Source organism: Pleuronectes platessa, chromosome 21, assembly GCF_947347685.1.
Source record: "Pleuronectes platessa chromosome 21, fPlePla1.1, whole genome shotgun sequence".
Classification (NCBI taxonomy): Eukaryota; Metazoa; Chordata; class Actinopteri; order Pleuronectiformes; family Pleuronectidae; genus Pleuronectes; species Pleuronectes platessa.
Window position 1 is genome coordinate 11692752 of NC_070646.1, and position 20925 is coordinate 11713676.

At 44.7% G+C, this 20925-nt stretch overlaps 1 protein-coding gene across 2 annotated transcripts in view; it reads left to right on the plus strand.

Moving 5' to 3' along the window:
- trrap (transformation/transcription domain-associated protein) overlaps positions 1-19555 on the plus strand; it is a 79262-nt gene extending 59707 nt beyond the window's left edge. For both annotated transcript variants that reach the window (XM_053413986.1, XM_053413987.1), the window contains 10 exons: positions 1711-1872; positions 5230-5320; positions 5571-5776; positions 6799-7060; positions 12349-12574; positions 13006-13223; positions 13929-14113; positions 14734-14937; positions 16518-16712; positions 18419-19555. In XM_053413986.1, the coding sequence (XP_053269961.1) occupies positions 1711-1872; positions 5230-5320; positions 5571-5776; positions 6799-7060; positions 12349-12574; positions 13006-13223; positions 13929-14113; positions 14734-14937; positions 16518-16712; positions 18419-18703 (2034 nt within the window). In that variant the 3' untranslated portion in view covers positions 18704-19555. The remainder of the gene's footprint in view (positions 1-1710; positions 1873-5229; positions 5321-5570; positions 5777-6798; positions 7061-12348; positions 12575-13005; positions 13224-13928; positions 14114-14733; positions 14938-16517; positions 16713-18418) is intronic.
- Positions 19556-20925: the final 1370 nt, after the last annotated feature.

A 20925-nucleotide genomic window follows, 5' to 3' on the forward strand; every position in this document is an offset into this window, starting at 1 on the left:
ATGGGGAATTTGTGTGATTCTTCATGTTTAAGCTAAGGCTTAAGGCTAAATATGAAGACTTTTGTGAATAATATTAGAGAATTTCAACGACCACATCCCCTGTTTCTATAAAATCAGTAGATTTTGCTGGAGCTTTTTTCAAATATGGTCACCATTAATTCCCTCCTGACCATATCCAGCCCATCAATTATTGGTGCTATTTTTCCCACCACTCTCTGAGACTTAGTCACAGTTAAAGGCAAAAAGAGTAGTAATTTGATCGATTACAGTCCAGGGGTATTACAGTGGGGAAGGATTCTCACAGCAGATCAATGGTGTACTGAAAGCCATCCTCTGGTATGAACGGGTTAACAGACAACAGGCACACAGTCAGATCAGTGCTATAACAGTGAACAGTGGTAGAAAGCTTGGTGTGGCAGAATGGATAGACTGCCTCAGGTGGCATAAATAAAAAACATTGTCCTGCCACGTCCGGCGTTCACATCAGGCATTACTCTCATTATCTGTTCTAATAATGGCTCCTACTGGCTTCACATTCCAATTCGATTTTCCCTTTTTCTCCTGGTGGCCCTCTCTGGTGTGTGCTGCCAAGCTGGGTTGGCAGTGCTTAGACCTGATGGATGAAGTGAGATGACCAGTGATTATCAGTAATTACACACAATCTGTGTACCCACGTTGGCTCATTGAGGAGAGCCTGGGGGGGGTTGAGTGGGGTTAATGTCTTCATCATCATGTAGAAGCACACACGGGCACACCGGGGGAGGAGAGATCACCTCCACACTGGCTCGGCTTTGATCGTAGCGAGCATTCCCAGGATGTGCTCATTCTTTCCTCTGCAGCCCCTCCCTCTGCTGTGAACAGAGATGGGGAGGCAGCACTGCTCTGATGAATGCTTTCTGATGCCTCTTTCACACCAAAATTAAGAGGTTTTCGAACGCGGTTAAATCACCTAAAAAGGCAATTTACTCCTTTCCCATTCAACAATTAATCCAATTTTATTTGCATAGCCCATATTTACAAATAACAATTTGTGTTTGTGGCTTAACAATGTGCGACATCATCTGTCCTTAAACCTCGACAAGAGTAAGAAACAGAAATTGCCATTTGAGGAATTTGCTGTCCCCCCCCCCCCCCCAGCTTGTCACATTAGACATCACAATGGCACCAGAAACTGAAGAGATCTCTGTCCTCCCTTTCTTGCCAGTCTTGCATCTTAGAGGATACAAAGAAAAATATCTATTCTGCACATAGTTCCCAAGATATAAGAAACAATAAGTAGACAAACTGTCATGATTATGTGTCGATGCCCGAGAGATCAATGTGCATCCTAATATCGCATATGAAAAGGTGCAGTGACAGCATCTAGTTTCCCAAACTAAGAAACAAGCGTCGTCACCCGGGTCTCGTGTTACCATCATTGCCAATCTGAGCCAGAGCCGAAATAAACCTGATTTATAACAGTCATTTGACAATTGTATCCATTCCCTTTGCAGACAAACCCCAGATCTGAGTCGGTGGTAGTGGATTTTTTTCACCAGTAGAAAAGGGGCTTTGTCACACATTTAGTTTTTAACATTCTACCTTGGCATAATGCAGTTTCATCTAAATTGTTATTTTCTTAACTCCGCTTTATGTCCCACCTGTCTTTCCTCCTGAGATCAACTTCTTCCCTCCCTTCTCACATTTTCGATATTCTCCTTTCTCCCGTAGGTGTTGTGGCTACTAAGCTTTGATGACAAGAACACTCTTGCAGATGCCGTGGACAAGTACTGCATCGGAGTGCCGCCCATCCAGTGGCTGGCCTGGATCCCACAGCTCCTGACCTGCCTGGTTGGTTCAGAGGGGAAACCTCTGCTCAACCTCATCAGCCAGGTGAGAATTCTGAACAAAAAGAAACCAAAACAAATCCTCTTGGTTTCTGTTACTGACTTATTATCACTGCAAACATCTGTCAAACAGCCACTTAGATTGAGTTTGGCATCATCACTTGTTTGTTAGCCTTGTTTTGTTTGCTTCAATTTCACGTCTGGACGTCTGCTCCTCCCACCGATCATTCATATTTCTTTCCCCTTGGTTTCTTTTATCCATTCTGGGGCAGCACATCTGACAGCTGTGTTAGCATTAGTGCTCATGCATGTCATCCTAATCGAGATAAATTAACCGCATTCAAGCTAAAGTGGCCTCTCTCCTGCTTTCTTTTTACCAAATTAAGCATTCAGGCTCAATCACTGTCCCTTTTTACTGAAATCTATTGGCTTTCACCGATCCCCCGGTGAATTGGTTTTTAAATTATTTGTTCAAGAAATGATTATAAAGTTAATATCGCACGCATCCGCACTGCGGGAACAGAGCTAGTAATTAAACTGAGGACTAATTTGCTTTGCTTAATGGAGTATTATTTCCGCACAATTTGAAGAGGGAGATCTTCAAAGAGCAGTCTGCTATGACAAACAACCTCTCAGCAGAGCAGGGACACTGTAAAGAGGATATGAAGGGAAGCGTTGGGAAGAGAGGGAAGTGACAGGGTTTTTAAAACATAATGTAAAAGGTCGGTGTGTTAATTACATGAACGATAGACTTTCTGTTATATAGAAATTTTTACCTTTAGGATCCTTTTTCCTTTTATCATGTAGATAAAGAGACTATATCACAATGATGTTTGGTTGTTAAGGCTATTAAGAGTGGTAGCTTTATAGTATCTAGCTATTGAATAATTATCCTGAGTAATTAGCATTTATGTTTTTACTTTAGCTTTTTATACACACTGCTTTGATCCTCAAGTGTTGTGTCGAGTGCAACATCTGGTTGTTACAAAGCTCAGAGTTTCAGAGGCCTCTCAGTTAAACGTGACTCATTTGAAACAGAACAGCCTTGTTCATGGATGTCGATGGGTGACAGGTTGTAGGGTCCTTCCTCTGGTCTCCCCTCTTCACCCGGTAATGACTGAAGGGGAAAAGGTTGAACCTCGTTTCTTCATCCCATTTCTTTATGTAAAGAGAGAAGCCACATTTCAATGCCCGGCATGCTTTATCTCTGCCACTTGCCTGAATTATTTAGAGTTTCTCTGCGGCGGCGGGATGTTTAAAAAACGTATGTTGAAATATTGATGAAGGTGAGGAGAAGATCGCCTGGGGGCTGGCGGGAAGATGAATCAGAAGTTAACAGAGACTCTCGACTCCCCCCCTCCCCCCGCGCGCACCCCCACACTCCCTCGCTGCCTCCTCCTTGTCTGCCACTCGCCCCGCTTCCCTTGAGCCCACCTTTGCTTTGCCAAAATATGACATTTCTTATCTTCCCATTAGCGTGCTGATTTCTTGTTTCTCCTCTTCCTCTCCGCCGTCCTTCCTCTTTCATCTTTAATGCTGCTGTTAGCTGCCACTTAGAACTCCCTCTTCCCGTTACTCCCGACTCATTTAAAATGTCTTTTTTTCTTCTTCCCAGAACATGTTTTTATAATCAGCACATAAAAATGGAAAATATGAGCAATTTTGAAAAGGCAGAGTCTCAACAATTACCGGATACTGTATAAGTACCTGGTGTACAAATGTGAAATTATTAACCTTTACATGAATTAATGGAATATACAGAGAACTCCACACAGTTTTAACATCATCCAAAACTGATGGGTTAGGTGTGTTGGCTATTGTGTCGCAGTTCCCTTTTTGTATCATCTTCCCGCTGCCCAGGCTCAGACCTCCAGCGGCAGCAGCTTCATTTAACACCTACTTAAAGTTATCGGTCTGCCTGGCACTGACTGACTGGCCGTGTAGAATTCCCATGCCTGTAGGGAACTAAGTCGTTCACAGAATTCGAGACGTGCTGTGATCTGAAACAGCTGCTTTAGTCGACGCATAGTTGAAGCAGAACTACAGAATGTTCGAGTTAGCCATTTTGCTGATCTATTTTGTGTAATCTTGATTTGTGCAGTTTGAGAATCCCTCAGACGACCTGTGCTCAGGGTCACAGTGAGCCAGATGAAGCTCAGTGGTTCCAAAACCAATGTAGCTTCAGGTTAAAGTGTGAAAAAAAAGCTTCTTATCTTCCCTCCTCTATGTCTCACTTGTATCCTCCTCCGCCACCATCCATGCTTGACTCGCCTTCAGTGATATTCAGCTCGGTTGTGTCTTTGACATGTGGGGTGTCCCTTTCTGCCCCGCAGTTGAAGAGTGGGTCTAGAAGGGATCAAGTAGCCGTGTAATTGCAGCCTATGAAATTCTGCTCGCAGATCTAAGGGAACCTTGTGGTCTTCCACCAATATCCAGTGAGCTTACACCAGGCTCACACATCGCCTAGCATTTCAAGAAAAATCAATTGTAAATTATTTATTGTTTTTGTACTTTAAAATATAATTTCTATTAGTTTTTGTAACATTTCCAGCAGATAGACCATGTTGTGGTCAGACAATCCCACGTGGTATTAACAACCCTCCAAGATGAGACCAAAAGTATGCTTATTAAAATGTTGAATATTATTCATATTTTTTAATTTCTCCTATGTTAGACCACCAGAGCCAGTCGGCAAAGCTTATGGTTTTATAAAAACATCAGTTTTTTTATAATAATTATTCTTGCCTCTGTAGAATTGAAGTGAGCTTTGTTACAGCTCATGTTCTACCTTAAGCCTCGGTCTTAGTACAGTCACATTCATAGCAAATGTCAAACACACACGTTTACTGCTCTCATTTAAAAGGTGATTCCTCCACAGTGTCTGTGTGCAGTGTGTCACAGTGACTTGTGCTTTTAGGTGGAAAGCAGGATTTTTATGTCAGAAAATGATGAATCTTGGATGCTTAACTTATCCGAGACAGATTTGATAAACTGTGAATTCACCATAACTTATCACAGTACTACTATTCCCTTGGGTCTAATGTGAATTTGTGTTTTAAACTTGAAATGTCTTATGCTTCGACCATTAAGCCTTTCGATGTTGTCTGACTTTTCTTGACAGTCTTAAGGGTGATTTCATCATCAGTCACATTCAGTTTTGTAATTCAGCCATGATGTGTTTTAACCTCCGTTACTCCCCTGACTCGAAGCTTCAAACACTCTCTCCGTTACAGCAGAGGTCTTGGCTCTCTCGCTCTCTCTCTGACTCACATACACAAACAGGGTCTTTCTCTGCATCTCTCTCTCTCTCTCCACCGCCACCTCTGTCTGCCTCTTGTCTCTCTCTTTCGCGGTCCTGAGGGGGAGTCTTTGAAATGTAATCTGTGACCCTTTTATCTGCTAGGTGGGACGAGTGTACCCCCAGGCGGTCTACTTCCCTATCCGCACCCTTTACCTGACGCTCAAGATTGAGCAGAGGGAGCGCTACAAAAGTGGTAAGTACACATGGCTGTAGCGTGTTTCCTTTACCATGCTGAGTTCTTAGTACATATGTGTAAAGAAATTTGTTTATAGCCTGGAATATGCTGTTGACCATAAAACGTTCTGCTGCACGTCTGTTTATATCCTCTTTAAAATGGTTTGTACTTTAAGAAATTGTCTCTCTTTTTTACCCTTCCTTCCTTATTCTCCCATCTGTCGCTTCCCTCTCCATCTTTTCCTCCTCTTATCCACTCGTCTCTGCAGATGCATCTGGACAGCAGCAGCCCAGCTCAGTGGGGGCCCAGCCCCACTCGGGGGCCTCCGACCCCGGGCCCATACGGGCCACCGCCCCGATGTGGCGCTGCAGCCGGATCATGCACATGCAACGCGAGCTGCACCCCACCCTCCTGTCCTCCCTGGAGGGCATCGTCGACCAGATGGTGTGGTTCAGGGAGAACTGGCATGAAGAGGTGAGAGGAGCAAAGGTGTTGGCTTCGGATGTGCGTGTATTTTTAGCAGATCGGGCGGTGAGAACGTAATTCGGCTCGTTGTGAAAACTGTCGTGCATATGTGTGAAAGCAAGTAGGTTTGCACATCTTGTATATGTGAATCACTCCTCCTAGTCGACCAGAAGACCACAGTTTGGCAAATTCCCTCACAGCCTGACCCATGTTTAGTCTATGATGTTATGACTTCTCTGTGAATAGTTCGGTCAGGGACGGAAGACAGCGACGACCTACTGTGTTGCCATAAGCGGATCAGAGAAATGTCTTTTGTTGAAGCACATGTCGACTTGAATTATCCATTCACCCAGCATGTTTTGTTATTAACCTAGCTTATTGTGTTGGTGGCAGTGCGGGAGGCAGCGCCCCGACTCAGTAGTCTGTCTCTGAAAATAGCTTTAACAATGCAAGGCAGCATCCACACACAGTATCTGCTCTGGGTGGAGGGGGGGTCTGGGAGAAAGAGAGACAGCAGGGGGAGAGGAGACGGAGATGGGTGATGGATGGCTGCGGTGAGCATGTAGGATGGGGCAAGGGATTCAGGGCTGGAAGTTTGTTGGTGTGTGTGTGTGTGTCCGTGTCATTATCTGTGATGGTTTGTGGCACACGGCAGCAGCTGCAGGCTTCTATGCTCCGTTCCACTGGGCATGCGGGGGCACAGGCCTGCTACACCACATCACTACACCCCCCTTCCCTTGCTTTGGTTGCTGTATGAAATCAAACTGCTGCACCGTTGCTTCTTAAGAAATATTTTAGCATCTCTTTGTTTGTTTTGCCTTAAAGTTTTTTTACAAATACAGAATTGAGCGGCACTGTGGTTCTGTTCTTACGTGAATGTATCAGCAGTGAACCTTCGCTGACTTGAGAGACTGAGTTTAAGACTGGGATCAAACCACCGACCTTCCTGTTGGAGGACGACCGCTCTATCCCCTCAGCCACATTGTTAAGACAAACCATTAATAATATAACTCTATCTTTGTACTCCACAGGTTTTGAGGCAGCTCCAACAGGGCCTGGCCAAGTGCTATTCAGTGGCCTTTGAAAAGAGCGGCGCCGTCTCTGATGCCAAGATCACACCACACACACTCAACTTTGTCAAGAAGCTGGTCAGCACCTTCGGCGTTGGCCTGGAGAACGTTTCCAATGTGTCCACCATGTTCTCGAGCGCTGCCTCCGAGTCGCTCGCCCGCCGGGCTCAGGCCACAGCCCAGGACCCCGTTTTTCAGAAGATGAAGGGACAGTTCACAACAGGTTGGTTGGCTTCTAAAATACATTTTCCCCTGCCTGTGCAAATATAGAAATATGTGCACTGAAAGAAAACGAAGCCATGAAGAGCCCTTTCAGTTACTTACTTTTTGAACCTTGTTTGTTCACTTTAGTTTCATGGCCGTCAGCCGTTTTAACTTTAGGCATCACTGGCTTTACTTGTTTCTAACTTCTAACACTTGGAAATGTGAAGAGACATAAAATGGGAGGTTTAAGTATTCGGGCTACGGAAAAATATTCGACAAGGTGCGACAACCGGCAAGGAAGCAAAAAGCAGCACCTCCTCAGAGCTCTTCTCCCCGAGGCCCTGCATCATACATCAGCCACCTTTCTGCAAACAAGAGCAGCATTGCCGTTACCCCATGTCGACACTAGTTTAAATGGCGAGACAGGTGAACTCGATTGGCCTCAGCTGCAATACATTGAACGGGTTACGTTGTGTGTACACGGACCCTTGTGCCGCTTGTATCTGTGCTGCCTGAACGGACTGTACTCTGACTCACAGCAGCAGCAGCAGCATTGGTGTTGTGCAGCATAATTAAGGTTCTCAACCAGATGATAGGATTTCAGAGAGGGGCTGGAGCTGGTGTCCTGTCAGAGTTGTGTGTGTGTGTGTGTGTGTTTGTCTGTTTGTTTCTTTATTACACTGTTTATGTGCACACTCCCACATTGGTTTTAATGATACACAAGTCAGCAGCATTTCTAATCTTAACTGGTGCAGCTCTGCGGTGGTGATCTTAACAACCTGTCTAGCTTTGATGAAATGGAGCAGATGACGTTAGGCTGCTGCCTTCACAGAAGCGACGACACTGTTGAGTTTTTTGTCTTTGCAGCATCTAAAAGTCTGTGTGAAACTATACCACTCTAATAAAATAACTTTTTTCACTGGTGGAATAGATTCCCATTGCTGGTTTTATAGACTTACAATCCACCAGAGGCAGCGTAAAGCGATTTTCACAATCTGTGCAATTTCTGGCAGTTTATACTGACATGTACACTTATTTTTTATCTATTGTTATTGCACTACCAGCCAACAGTCAGGTTGATCCTCCCATATTATCTTCTTAGTCAGGAAAGCAGTGCATTGAAAGCAATGTGTAATGGTTGTTTGCTGCACCAAAACTAAATATGGCTTTGAAAATATTGGAACACAGGTGAATTCAAGAGTCGACTCTTAGTGAAGCCTCTGGGCACAGGGATGAAACATGTCTTTCCATATCCTTGCTATGTATATATATATATATATATATATATATATAGGTCTAAAACAACACATAGGAAGGGATTATAATTCAGAGAAAACCATGAATATGGAAAAATTTGCAATTAACTACCAACACAAATAGCAGGAGTTCACTTTAATCGTTGTGGTAAGAAGCTTTTATGTTGGGTTATTATTAGGAACATCCACTCCACTTTCTTTCCCTTGATGTTGAATTATAGACCACGTCTCCTCACTTTCTATGCCAGAAACCCCAGAACATTCCTAATGGCACATTTTCTACATTCCCAATCGCGTTATTCTCTGAGGTGTTGTAAACTGATGCAACATCAAAGATTAAGAGTTGGAAGACAGTCAACAATGCTCTATGATCTCCTTTAGTATTCATGTCTAAGCAAAAGAGTCAGTGATTCTCATGTGTATGCTTTTAATGAAGTGATGAAGCCCGCAGTCATTTTGTTGTGCGTGTTCATGATTCATATTCAAACTGTAGAATCCAACAGGACAGGTGCAGTTCTTGTTTAGCCAAGGCCTCCTCCGAGACATTTTCTCAAAACAATCATTCCCCGGTTTTTGGATGCCACGTGTCTGTTTTCCTACGTTACATAAGGGAGTCGAACACAGTTCACTGGACCTGGTTCAAACGAGGGCCGTCTGCAGCTCCCTCAGCTTTCGGTGTTTAAATAAACCTCTTTGCCGCCTCCTCTCCTCTCGTACAGACTGACTGCACATACGTGTTCACTGAATTACTCTCTCAGAAAATGCCCCGGTGTCTTTTTTTTTTACTTCTTTTTCTTTTTTCTATCGCATTTCCACAAAGCACCTCCTTCCTCTCCCTCCTCTACCCCTGCTCTACTCTGCAGAGCTTCCTGTGCTTTTCTCCTCCACTGGTCCTGAGAGTGACCAATAGAGCTAATGGGTTTGGCCCCTGGGATAGAGCAGGACAAGGAGAGCAAGTGAATGAGAAGCAGCTTTCGAAAAATACTCACCTAACTATGTAACAATAGGAACGAGAGCCTGAGAGCAGGCATGAAGACAGATGTGATGGCATTAGTGAGGGAAAGCCTGGGACCCTCACATGGACGGACTGAATGAACAACACAAACAAGACTGAGTGAGACTCCATGAGCGCCATGCTGATGAATCTCACCAGATGTTGCAGTGCCAGCTGTGCTAGCTCAGCCAGGCGTCACCGGGGCTTCTGCCTCGCAGAGCGCCCGCCGACCATCGCTACCCAGCTGTCCCCACGGCGGCGTGGGAGCAGGGCCGACAGAGACTGAAACCACACAAGCCTTCTAGAGCGGAACAAACAGGGTTTACAGAGCTGCTGAGCAGCCAAGCTCGCATTCCCCGCACCACGTTAGTGGCTCACTCGCTTTCACCGGGTTTGTGGGCCGGAAAATATGGGTTTATGTTTGCACATAGAACATTTGGCAGCAGGGAGGCATTCAAATCCAATTACAGTGAATGCTATTTGCATGAGTTACTGTTTTAGCAGTGGATCTGTTCCAGAGACTTTTGTCAGAAGAGCTTTTTTCCGGAAAAAAATTACAAGTTTCTTGACATTTTCTTCAACGCCTGAATTGTCATTTGTCATGCTAAATTGATATTTAGCACAGTTAAATGTGACTCATTGTAATTCTGTATAGCACCCTGGCTTAGCACCTGTGACCTATGTATATCTAAAGTCAGGTGGCAATTTTAAGTTTAATTGGGAAGTTCTGCCAAATATTCAGGAATGCTCACAAGTTCAGCCCACTAATCAGACATAGTGAAATCCAGTAAACTCCATCTTACTGCACACAGAGGTGCGACATGTACAATCCCACACTTGGTAAGTGAGGGGGCAGTACATCAGGGAACAATGATTGTCTATACAGAGGTGAACTTACCTCCTGAGTCAGGATATGTTATTTGTTATAGTGGTGTATATTGTCTACTGTGGTCTTTTGGACAGGCCAGGTAGGGCAGAACAGCAGCCCATGTTTTATCTACACACAGGTCAGAGCAGCCTGTTTCCTACTTTCCACACATCACTCTTTCTCTCAGCATCCTCTCTCCCCCCCCACTGACAGAGCAGCGGTCAAAGATGAGTTCAGGGGCACTGGAAATAACTCTCCTCCGTCTCACTGACTCTTTTACACTGGCTACAGAGCACTTCTGTGGTTTCTCGCAGCAGTTCTGTTTTTTTGTTTAATTTCGTTCTTTTTAATCTATTTTAAGAAAGACATGAAAATGTTCTATTCGAGGTTAATTATGATATGTTGTTTCTTTTCTTGTTTAAGGTCATTTCTCTGAAGTTAATTTATGAATACCAGTTGTTTGGAAGATAGATACTGTAATTAAAGTAGCTACAGTCTGCGTTATTTGCGATATGGCTGAGTGTGGCTGTGCAGTGTTTGTATTAATAATTGGATTTCACGGAAAAGGGAGTGATCTGTTTTTCTGATCTCAGGTTCAGACAGGGCTGCTAATTTTGTGCATGTGTGTAATGCACCACTGGACAGATTTTATTAAAAGGTTTTGGAGCATATGACCCCTTTTTAAAATAATTTGAGCTAATTTAAGCTCAAAACAAGGTTTCATATTGTTCACCAATTCTCTCCAAAAAAGGTGTTTTGTTTCTTAGTTATTTTTACGAGTCATAATAACAATGCCTATGTCTTATGAGCAGACATCTCTAGATTTAAACAGGTAAACGTTTTATATCTGATAAAGATGAAATGATATTACTACAGTGCTCTGCGGCTCAGACGGAGGGGAACACGCCTTTTCTATTTGTTACCATTATACACTTTTATGGCGCTGAATTGTCGTCGGGTTGCAATTTCTCGGGACTGTTTCAATTTTACCTCGGCTATCAAGGCAGGTGGATTGCAGGCAGACGGATAGCAAAATAGGGCCACTCCGAAAAGAACATTGGCTGTTTTAAAGGGCTTATTTAAAGTATTAGGAGGTCTCACTCTGGGAGAGATTGAACAGGTTTGAAATGGCAAGCCCTTGCAGTTTCATGGGTTCATTATAACAGGCGGCACAACAGGGTGTACTGAAATAGGAGAGGCGTGTGTGTGTGTCTGTCTCTGTGTCTTTGTGTGTGAGTGTCCTAGGGGCTTTACTCTAAAATGGAAAACCTGCCTGGCTCACTTCCCCTCCTTCTGTTTTTGTTGCCACAGCTCACCACAATATGTTATGTGCAATATGAGTTGTGACTTGAAACAGAAATGTAATACTTTAAGACTCTCATTTTTATTGCTCTAATTTAATCAGCTCCCAGCTTCCGCCAGGGAGTTATAAGTTGATAGAGCAAACCGCTCTCCACGTGCTGCCAGCCTGACATGAATAACCTATCTGTGAAGTTCTCTTAAGCAAGGCATTGCACCACACTGCGTGGAGTGGATTGACCCAACGGGTGTGACAAAATATTTATAATGGGATTTTCCCAAATGTAAGTTTGTGTAACCACCGCCCCCCGCTAAGGCCTCACTGTGGAAAACAAGGTGTTCTTGGTAAATATTTAAGGGTAAATAACTGTAAAGTAAACATGCAGATCTCACTTTAATGAAGTTTCACCATTTGTGGTGTCTAACAGGCAAGGATGTCAGCTCACCAACTTATTAGATCTCGTTCATTTCAGTTTTATTTTCGTATATTTTAAAATGACTGTCTTTGAGTACTCCCTTGTGCGTTTCCTGCTTGCATGCCTCATAGCCCCATATAGTATTTTAGTTGGCAAGGTTACTTTGAAACATATCTGTATTTATAGCACAAGTCCAGGAGCACACAGCTAAAGGGGGAGGTTAAAGGTCGCACAAATACAAACACACCTGGGAGCAGCTCAACAAATGTTCTTTACTGTTGGCAGCAGTTGGGGGGGGCGTTGGTGTCTTGCCAAAGGGCATTTTTTAGAAGAGTTCATTAAAGAAGACAAAGAGCACTTTGGTTCATTTTTACTCCTTATTGACGTGAAAACCCAGAAGGAGGGGAGACACTAAGAGTTAAGAAAACAGGTGATTCTTGTTGTAACAATGTTGTTTCTTTCTTCTTCTAAAAGACTTTGACTTCAGCGTGCCCGGCTCCATGAAGCTTCACAATCTCATCTCCAAGCTGAAAAAGTGGATCAAGATCCTGGAGGCCAAGACCAAGCAGCTGCCCAAGTTCTTCCTCATTGAGGAGAAATGTCGCTTCCTCAGCAATTTCTCTGCGCAGACTGCCGAGGTGGAGATCCCCGGGGAATTCCTCATGCCCAAACCTACGCACTACTACATCAAGATTGCAAGGTACAGGACTTTCCCACAAAAGGAATCCTCTGGAGGATGAATTTGCAGCCATTAGCCAAATACCTGGTCTATTTTATTATTGAACGGCTGTGCTTTGCTGAGCAAACACTGCAGTTTACAAATGTATGACTCTGTTCAACAGATACTTAGCTCTTATTACAGTGAAGAATCTAAAATGGCAGATGAATGTAATAGCTTAACAGACAAAGAGAACTAAAATGCTTATTATCCTGTCCTGGTAAGACCGAAATCCCTGGTGATTTATTCCAAACTTCAAGTCTTTATTTAATAAATATTGGTCGTTTTGAGTGAGAAAGTTTCCATTAAAGCGCTCTATAGAAGTGCTGCAGCACACAGGAGCATTGTGCCCACGTATCATTCCACCCACACTGTTTATTAAATCCCTCCTGTCCCTCCACAACTTTCTCCAGGTTCATGCCCAGAGTGGAAATTGTACAGAAACACAACACCGCAGCACGTCGCCTCTATATCCGCGGCCACAACGGCAAAATCTACCCTTACCTGGTGATGAACGACGCCTGCCTGACCGAGTCGCGCCGGGAGGAGAGGGTCCTGCAGCTGCTGCGCCTCCTCAACCCCTGTCTGGAGAAGAGGAAGGAGACCACCAAAAGGCACCTCTTCTTCACTGGTACGACTACAGATAATGTGCAGGAGGATTAAAAAAAAAAAGAGGATTGTATATAAAGCATTTCTCTCATTTTTTGTGATTTTTCTTATTTGAAATTATTACATATTTCACCAGCTTGTGATCCAGAAAAAAGGAAAGGCTCTCTTATTTTTTGTCCACAGAGAACAGTTGGTACTGACCATACCCTTTCATTCTTCTTCTGTCTGCCTCGGTCTCACTCACACACCACACACAATTTCAATTCGCTTTCAAGCGCTATTTCCTCTGCAGTCATTCCCTCGTGGTTAGCCTCCACCCAGATGTTCTGCCCACTCTCCATTTATGCACTTGATTGGTTTGTTTAAGGGGAAATACGGAAGGGGAATTCAACAGTCCCTTCCAACCCATTTCCTACCAACTGGAATGGCTGGCGTTGATTAGATTTGGTGTGCCACTGTATGTAAATGTTTAGACTGGTTTTACTGGACAAGCCGGGCCAAGTCTTGTACCGTCTTTGACCCTGCGTGGTATGCATTCAGTGCTGCTGTTTTCCCAACTCCCAACTGGTTTAGATCTGTGGTTCACACTCCAGTAAAACTCGACTGTGTCACTGACTTTGTTTTCCTCCCTTTTTCGTTCTCTCTCTCTTCTTCTCCCGTTTTCCCCTCCCAATCTCCTTCCCACCTGTATCCTGTCGCCCTCCTCTTCCTACCTCCGTCTCTCCAGTGCCCCGAGTGGTGGCGGTGTCGCCTCAGATGCGGCTGGTGGAGGACAATCCTTCATCTCTGTCACTGGTGGAAATCTATAAACAGCGCTGTGCCAAGAAGGGCATCGAGCACGACAACCCCATCTCCCGATATTACGATCGCCTGGCCACTGTTCAGGCTAGAGGCACGCAGGCCAGTCACCAGGTACAGAGACTAGCACTCCACACACACACCCACATATATGTATGATATGATATAATAGGAGACTTAAGTTAATGTCCTCATGGATCTGCAAATTGTAAAATGTTGCTTTGTTACTGCTTTTTTCTCCAATTAAGGTTTTATTAATTGAATATTATGGTGGCTGTTCTTGCTTCTAGTCCAAGTATTCAGTATAAGTCAAAAGAAAAAGTGTTTTTTTGCTCACCAGGCCTGTTGCTCACTTTTAATTTCATAGTTTGGCTGCATTTTGTTACATGAAGACGATTGGTTGGTGTCTCTGCCTCCTCCGTAATGGATTTTTTTTATTTTTATGACAGTTCATCACCGAGAAAAATGTATTGCTACAAATAGCCTTTGCACTCTGATGCTTCAACGCAAAACCCTGACATATTTATTGGTGATAGCGAGATAGCTAGGAAGTTATGTGCTCCTGTGTTGTCTATACTTTTGGCCCCTGGAAAAATCCAACAATAAATTACCCACTACTGTGTTCAGTTAGAGGAGGGTGTTATTGCATTGAATAAAATGGATGCTGGATGTGATGCCCACTAATGGCTCAACGACTGCCGCATATCTAACCTCTACTCCCTCTTCCTGACCAGGTGCTGCGGGACATCCTGAAGGAGGTGCAGGGGAACATGGTCCCTCGCAGCATGCTGAAGGAGTGGGCCCTCCACACCTTCCCCAACGCCACCGATTACTGGACTTTCCGGAAGATGTTCACCATCCAGCTGGCCCTCATCGGTCTGGCCGAGTTCATGCTCCACCTCAACCGGCTCAACCCCGAGATGCTGCAGATAGCACAGGTAGGAAACGCACAGCCAGACACATGTCGGACTCTTTCCGTCAAGGGCAAGTGGGATCCATAAACCAGGGCCTAATTCGATAGATATACGCCGTCATAGATGCATTAAGAGATCACCATTACCCCCTCTCCATATCTGGCGCGTATGAATTACCATCCTCCCCCGTGACATTCACGCCGGGCCTATCAGTCAGACGGTTGCTGTCAATGCGAATGATGTTTTGACAGAATGTTATATTCGGCTCCTCGGCTCCTCGGCTCCACAGCTATCAGAGGCGTTTCAATTTGAAGAGGCCGTGTTTGTGTGCGTGCGCTCACAAGCGAGTCCACATGCATCCATCCGGCGCTCAGCATCCGCAGACGGCTTTCTTAAAGTCATTATTAAAGATGATTGTGTCACTGGGCCACCCCTCCCCTCTGATCCTAATCTGCCTTTGCTGACAGGCGTTCCTCCGGGCAGCTAAGCACTGGTATTAAGCCCCCCTCTCTGCCTGTTCCACTCCGCAGATCCCATTAGACACAGGAGGATTACAGTGCAGGGAGTGTACACACACACACAAACACACAGACACAAACAGAGAGGGAGAGGAAGAGAGTGCAAGGACAGGACATCACAGCAGTAGCCCCCCCTCCCTGCCTAAATAGAGACCTTATATTCCATTAAGATGGAGCTGAGTGATGCTGTGAGGCTTCAGTCCACACGACACCTCCTTCAGGCCTCAACTCACTTATAGACGTAACCGAGAGTCTCCTGAATTGCCTCGTGGATACTTTCTCTATCGGCTCTGATATCTTTGACATTTGTTCTTAAAATCACTCAGTGACTTGTCATTCCTCGCAGTCAAGTTCCCCCCCCCCGAGACCCCATGTGACACGCTGGCGTCGCGTCATCTAAGTCCCACACCAGCCCAACCGGATGAAGCCATCTCCAGCCACCAGTCTGGTCATTTAGCATTCTGAGCGCTGCCTCCACATCCGACTGTCTGCAGGCATATCAGAGCCTCCTGGGGGTTGGATGCGTCTCGGCCCACTGCCTTGAGTCCCTCCGCTGGGGCCTGGAGGAGCAAATGACAGTAGGGGAGATGGGAGGGAGGGGAAGAGGCAAGACAGAGGATGAGAGGAAGCACGGGCTGGAATGAAATGCTCTGCCATAAAGCTGTCAGAGCCACTCACCTTTTCCTATAAGGGAGCTTATCTTCCCTGGAATGGCTGCTTGTGTAGCGGCCCTCTCGCACATAAATGCAGGCTTAAAGAAGAAAACTGGGCTGTATATATTTAAGTCGGCGGGGGAGAGGGGAGTGGGAGTGAATTGAGGATTATAGATGTTCTGCTGCTGATAGTTTGACACGTTACTGTGTCTGGGGCACACAGATCAATAACAGCAGCCATTTCGTATGTGAGCGCTTGTTTTGTTCTGAAGAAGAGTCATTTGGTTGCAGAGAAAGAAAAATGCTAAAGGAATATTTATATTCTGATCAATGCTTTATTTAAGATACCATCTTTTCCCTCTTCCAGCCACCCTCACACATCCACACTCGTTGTAGCACGTACCTTTAACTTTACTCGTTGTGGTTCTTGCAGGACACAGGGAAACTGAATGTCTCTTACTTCCGCTTTGACATCAACGACGCCACGGGCGACCTGGACGCCAATCGTCCTGTTCCGTTCCGCCTGACGCCGAACATCTCTGAGTTCCTGACCACCATCGGCGTCTCCGGCCCTCTCACCGCCTCCATGATTGCTGTGGCACGATGCTTTTCACAGCCAAACTTTAAGGTATGTACAATTTCTGCAAAAACATATATGTCTGAGTAAGAAAATAGGGAGACACAGTTGTGCGGTGGCGAGCACGGCAAGAACGTTCTCCCTTCGAGGTCTGCGTGGCTTTTCTCTGGGTACTCCGGCTTCTTGTCCAAAGACATGCAAATTAGGTGGAGATTCTAAATTGGCCATAGTTGTGATTGGTAGTTTGTCTCTGTCTGTTTGCCCTGTGATACAATAGCGACCTGTCCAGGGTGTACCCAACCTCTCGCCACAAGTCCACAGGATAAACAGTATCGATAATGGGTAATGGAGATTTTATACAGCGTAGAATCAGAGTCTGGCCTGTAGAGATATTACACATTTAATGGGCGATACAGGCTTCTAATCATTGTTTAAAGTTTCACACTCTAAGCCTTTTTAAAGCCTCAATCAGGCTTGTACTCATAGGACTAGGATTTCTGTAATAACGCTGCTTTAAACAAATAGTTTTTGTTTTGCACTTAAACTCGGTGAACTTGCTTCTGGGTTTATCTAAGGCCTAAACAAACAAAAACAGTGCAATGAAAACAGGAGCAGTCAGAGGGCTGCATAATGCATCTGCAGCAGGGCAGTAATGACAGGCGTGTGGTGTCTATGTATAGCTCGGGCTCATAGTCTAAGTCTGACTGATGCACGAGGAACAGCAGTGCTTCGAATGAAAATAAACAAAACAGTCGCGGATGTGAACCAGTTAAGGACTTGGCCCCGAGGCCCGGGGTTTCTTGTGGTTCGAGAAAATGGACGTTTCCAGGGAGCACAACAAACACGCAACAATCATCCACTCAAATATAGCGAAGCCTTAAACCACATAAACAATGGAGTGCCTAGTGAAACCATATAAACACTTGAGCAGGGAGCAGCGTGTACCTAGCTGGGCGATGAGGGCCGGTGTTGTGGCCCCGTCGTGGTTATTTATTTCAGCTCTGTATCACCATAATGAGTTTTTAACGACAGTGAGATTTCCTCGAGGTTGACTGACACATCTTTAACTGGAGTTAACAGCTTTGTTTTGTGTGTTTGTTTGAGATTGAGAACGGCTTCATATAAACTGAGGTTTTCTCATGTTTCGTTGCTTTTGTTTCCATGATGGACATTTTGGACACATTAGGAAAGGGCCAATAGGAGACACAAACAACATTCTCCTGAAATTTACCATAGGTCCACTTCAGAGCTTTTCCTGCCAGACCCCTTGTAAAATGTCTAGAGAGCTGGAGAATTCACAGCAAGAGAAATGGTGTGTTGATGACATTGGCAATGCTGGAAAAAAAAAAAAAAAAAAAGAGGTGCCATCTACGTAGACATTTGAAAGACGACATTATTTGAGATGTGCCAAACTTCTTTCTGAATGTTTACTTGTTGTTTTGAATGTGTCCGACTCAGCTAATCTCCTGCTGCCTACTTCACATGTGAAAGACAAACTGCTCAAAAATGTGTCCAGGCCCAATTGTGTGGACATTTTCTGAAGTTTCTGAACATTGTCTGAAAACATCTGATGTGACTTAAGCACAGGATAGAAACTTCTACCCTGCATAAGTTAGAAATAGTGAAGAGACCTTCTTTGTTCACTGAGAAAAACTGACCGATGCATGTAAACGTCCCCTATGGTCGACGTCAACTGTGAACTTCATGTTTCTACACCGTTCATTTTTTTCAATCTTCATTTCTTCTTTGTCTGATAGGTGGATGGCATCCTGAAGGCCGTCCTCCGCGATGAGATCATCGCGTGGCACAAGAAGACCCAGGAGGACACGTCCATGCCCCTGTCCCCGGCTGGCCAGCCCGAGAACATGGACTCCCAGCAGCTCGTCTCGCTGGTCCAGAAGGCCGTCACGGCCATCATGACCCGCCTCCATAACCTGGCTCAGTTCGAGGGGGGGGAGAGCAAAGTCAACACCCTGGTGGCCGCGGCAAACAGCCTGGACAACCTGTGTCGTATGGATCCGGCCTGGCACCCGTGGCTCTGAGGAGCCAGAGGGAGAAGGGACGTGATGCAGGGATAGAAAAGTTGTTTTTGTTTACGTCTGCATCTGTCAAACACAGACAACAGCTGTTAAATGTAAGCTGCTCTCACTGTAAGGCGCCTGGGGGACGTGTTGGACACTGGAACAGTTTGATAAGCGGAACCAAGAGGAAACAAGGGCCTTGGCTCTTAGTGGTGGTCTGAACACGGCCTGCCAGTAAGTTAAATACTCATATCTGGACTAAATCTTCTTATGGAAACATTGTCCCTCCTCCAACTTATATTTATTTTTAATACTGAATGACAAGGATTGTCTGTGATGCTAGTCGCCTCCTGTTAATTGGAACAAGGAATCTGTACAAATATTGGTGTGGGTGTCATAATGAGCTACTCACTCAAGCTACTGGGAAATTGTTGTTTTTTTCTGTTTAAGAAGAAAGTTTTAGCCACTGCTGCATCTGTGTTGTCCAGCATCCAGTGCTTATTTTTAAAACCCTTCACAAACTTGTAATTTTATTTAAACAGAAAACCATGTCTCTTCTTGTCTGTCCCTGCCAAATCAGGACTCAAGTCGTCCTGTGAGTAACAGGTGATGCTCTTTTGTATTTTTGTTTTGTTACCTCCTGAATAAGATGTCAAAAGCCATTTTACGTTGTTTTTCTGCGTGTGTCTCCTCATCAGTCCTGAACTTCAGGGTGGAATAACTGCTGTAATGCAAATATCATTCCCGGGCTGGCTGTGTATACATATTTGTACCTGTTTGTTAAGGTACAAAGACTTTTCCAGACAAAAGTATTATCTCTTGCCTTGTAAATAAGCATTTTGTTTTAATAAAATGCTGTTTTTTAATTAAGAAGCTGTTTCATTTCATCTCTTGCTGTCTTTTTTACTTACACACTTACAGTTTTATGCAGCCGTCCTTATTGTTAATTTGAATTTGACTTCCATTCATTGTGGACAGCCTAACCAGAACCTTTTCCCTGCCCTTAACCGTGACCAATTCATGCCTAACTCTAACCCCAATTCATGTCTTATCCCTAACCTTAACTTGGACCTCAGAAATTAGGTTTAGCCTTATTAGGACCAGGCTCTGGTCCCCATTAGGTCTACTGGTCCTGACCTGGAAAAGGTCCTACAGTGGTAATAAAAAAACTCGTACACACACACACCAATGAATCTTGAATGTGTTACAACTTTAACACAAACTCATAATCACCATAAGGAAGAACTCAGCTCTCTTTCTTTTTCCGTTGTAAAACAGCAATAACAATCAGTACCCCCCCCCCCCCCCCCGCCCCATCTGCGCCTCTCATCGACTGCATCACTGTCACAGCCATAATCACCCTGAAGGACACACTCTTGGATATTATAGCGGTGATAACTCATGCTGCGAAATGGCTCCAGACGAAACCGCTCTCTGACGTTAAAAAGTCTATCGACGCCGTCCTCTCGGCTCACAGTTAGGAGACGTTTATGGAGAAGGCATTTCGGGCGCAGCGGTGTTGAATCAAAGTGCGACTCCCGTCTGTGGAGGTACAATAACCTTGTGGTCATTCCCTCCCTCTGGTTAGAAAGTCCTGCGGAGGTGTGCTGGGGCGTTTTGTCTCCTCCCCCGGTGCTTGATTAATGCGTGCCAGTACATCTCCGAGTGGGCCGGCCTCGCTTGACTTATACACACTGTCAGCCGGCCCGCCTGCCCTCATAAACAAAGGTTATATCTCTGTTCGCCCCGGTGCAGGCCACATGCACACAGTCTGCCTCTCAACATGTTTACACACTGTCCCTCACATTTCTCTTCCTCCCTGAGCTGCAAAGGAAAAACACTTGAGTCTAAAAAGCAACTGTTTCCCTTTTCTTATTCTAGTTGTTTAGCATGTGTAGTCTTTCAGTCGCTGTGTTCTATGTGCTTAACTAAATATTAGGATTGTTTCCTTTGTGTTTTGTCTGAAAGTTAGAAGATCTTTCAAGTTGGCTGGTTTCCTAAAAAGATCCATCATGTCTCTTTGCACTATCTGACTGATTTCTGGACATGATTGTGGAGTCCATAACGGTCATGAGCAACAACCATTTTAGGGTTTACTTACTATTATATATATGTACTTATGTACAGTATATTTATATATTTCCCACTCGTATGTATGTAAAGTATCCGTAGATACATTCTTGGCAATCCTTACATTAGTTGTTGATCGTATAACTGTACCTCAGATTTGTAAAGTGTGTCGA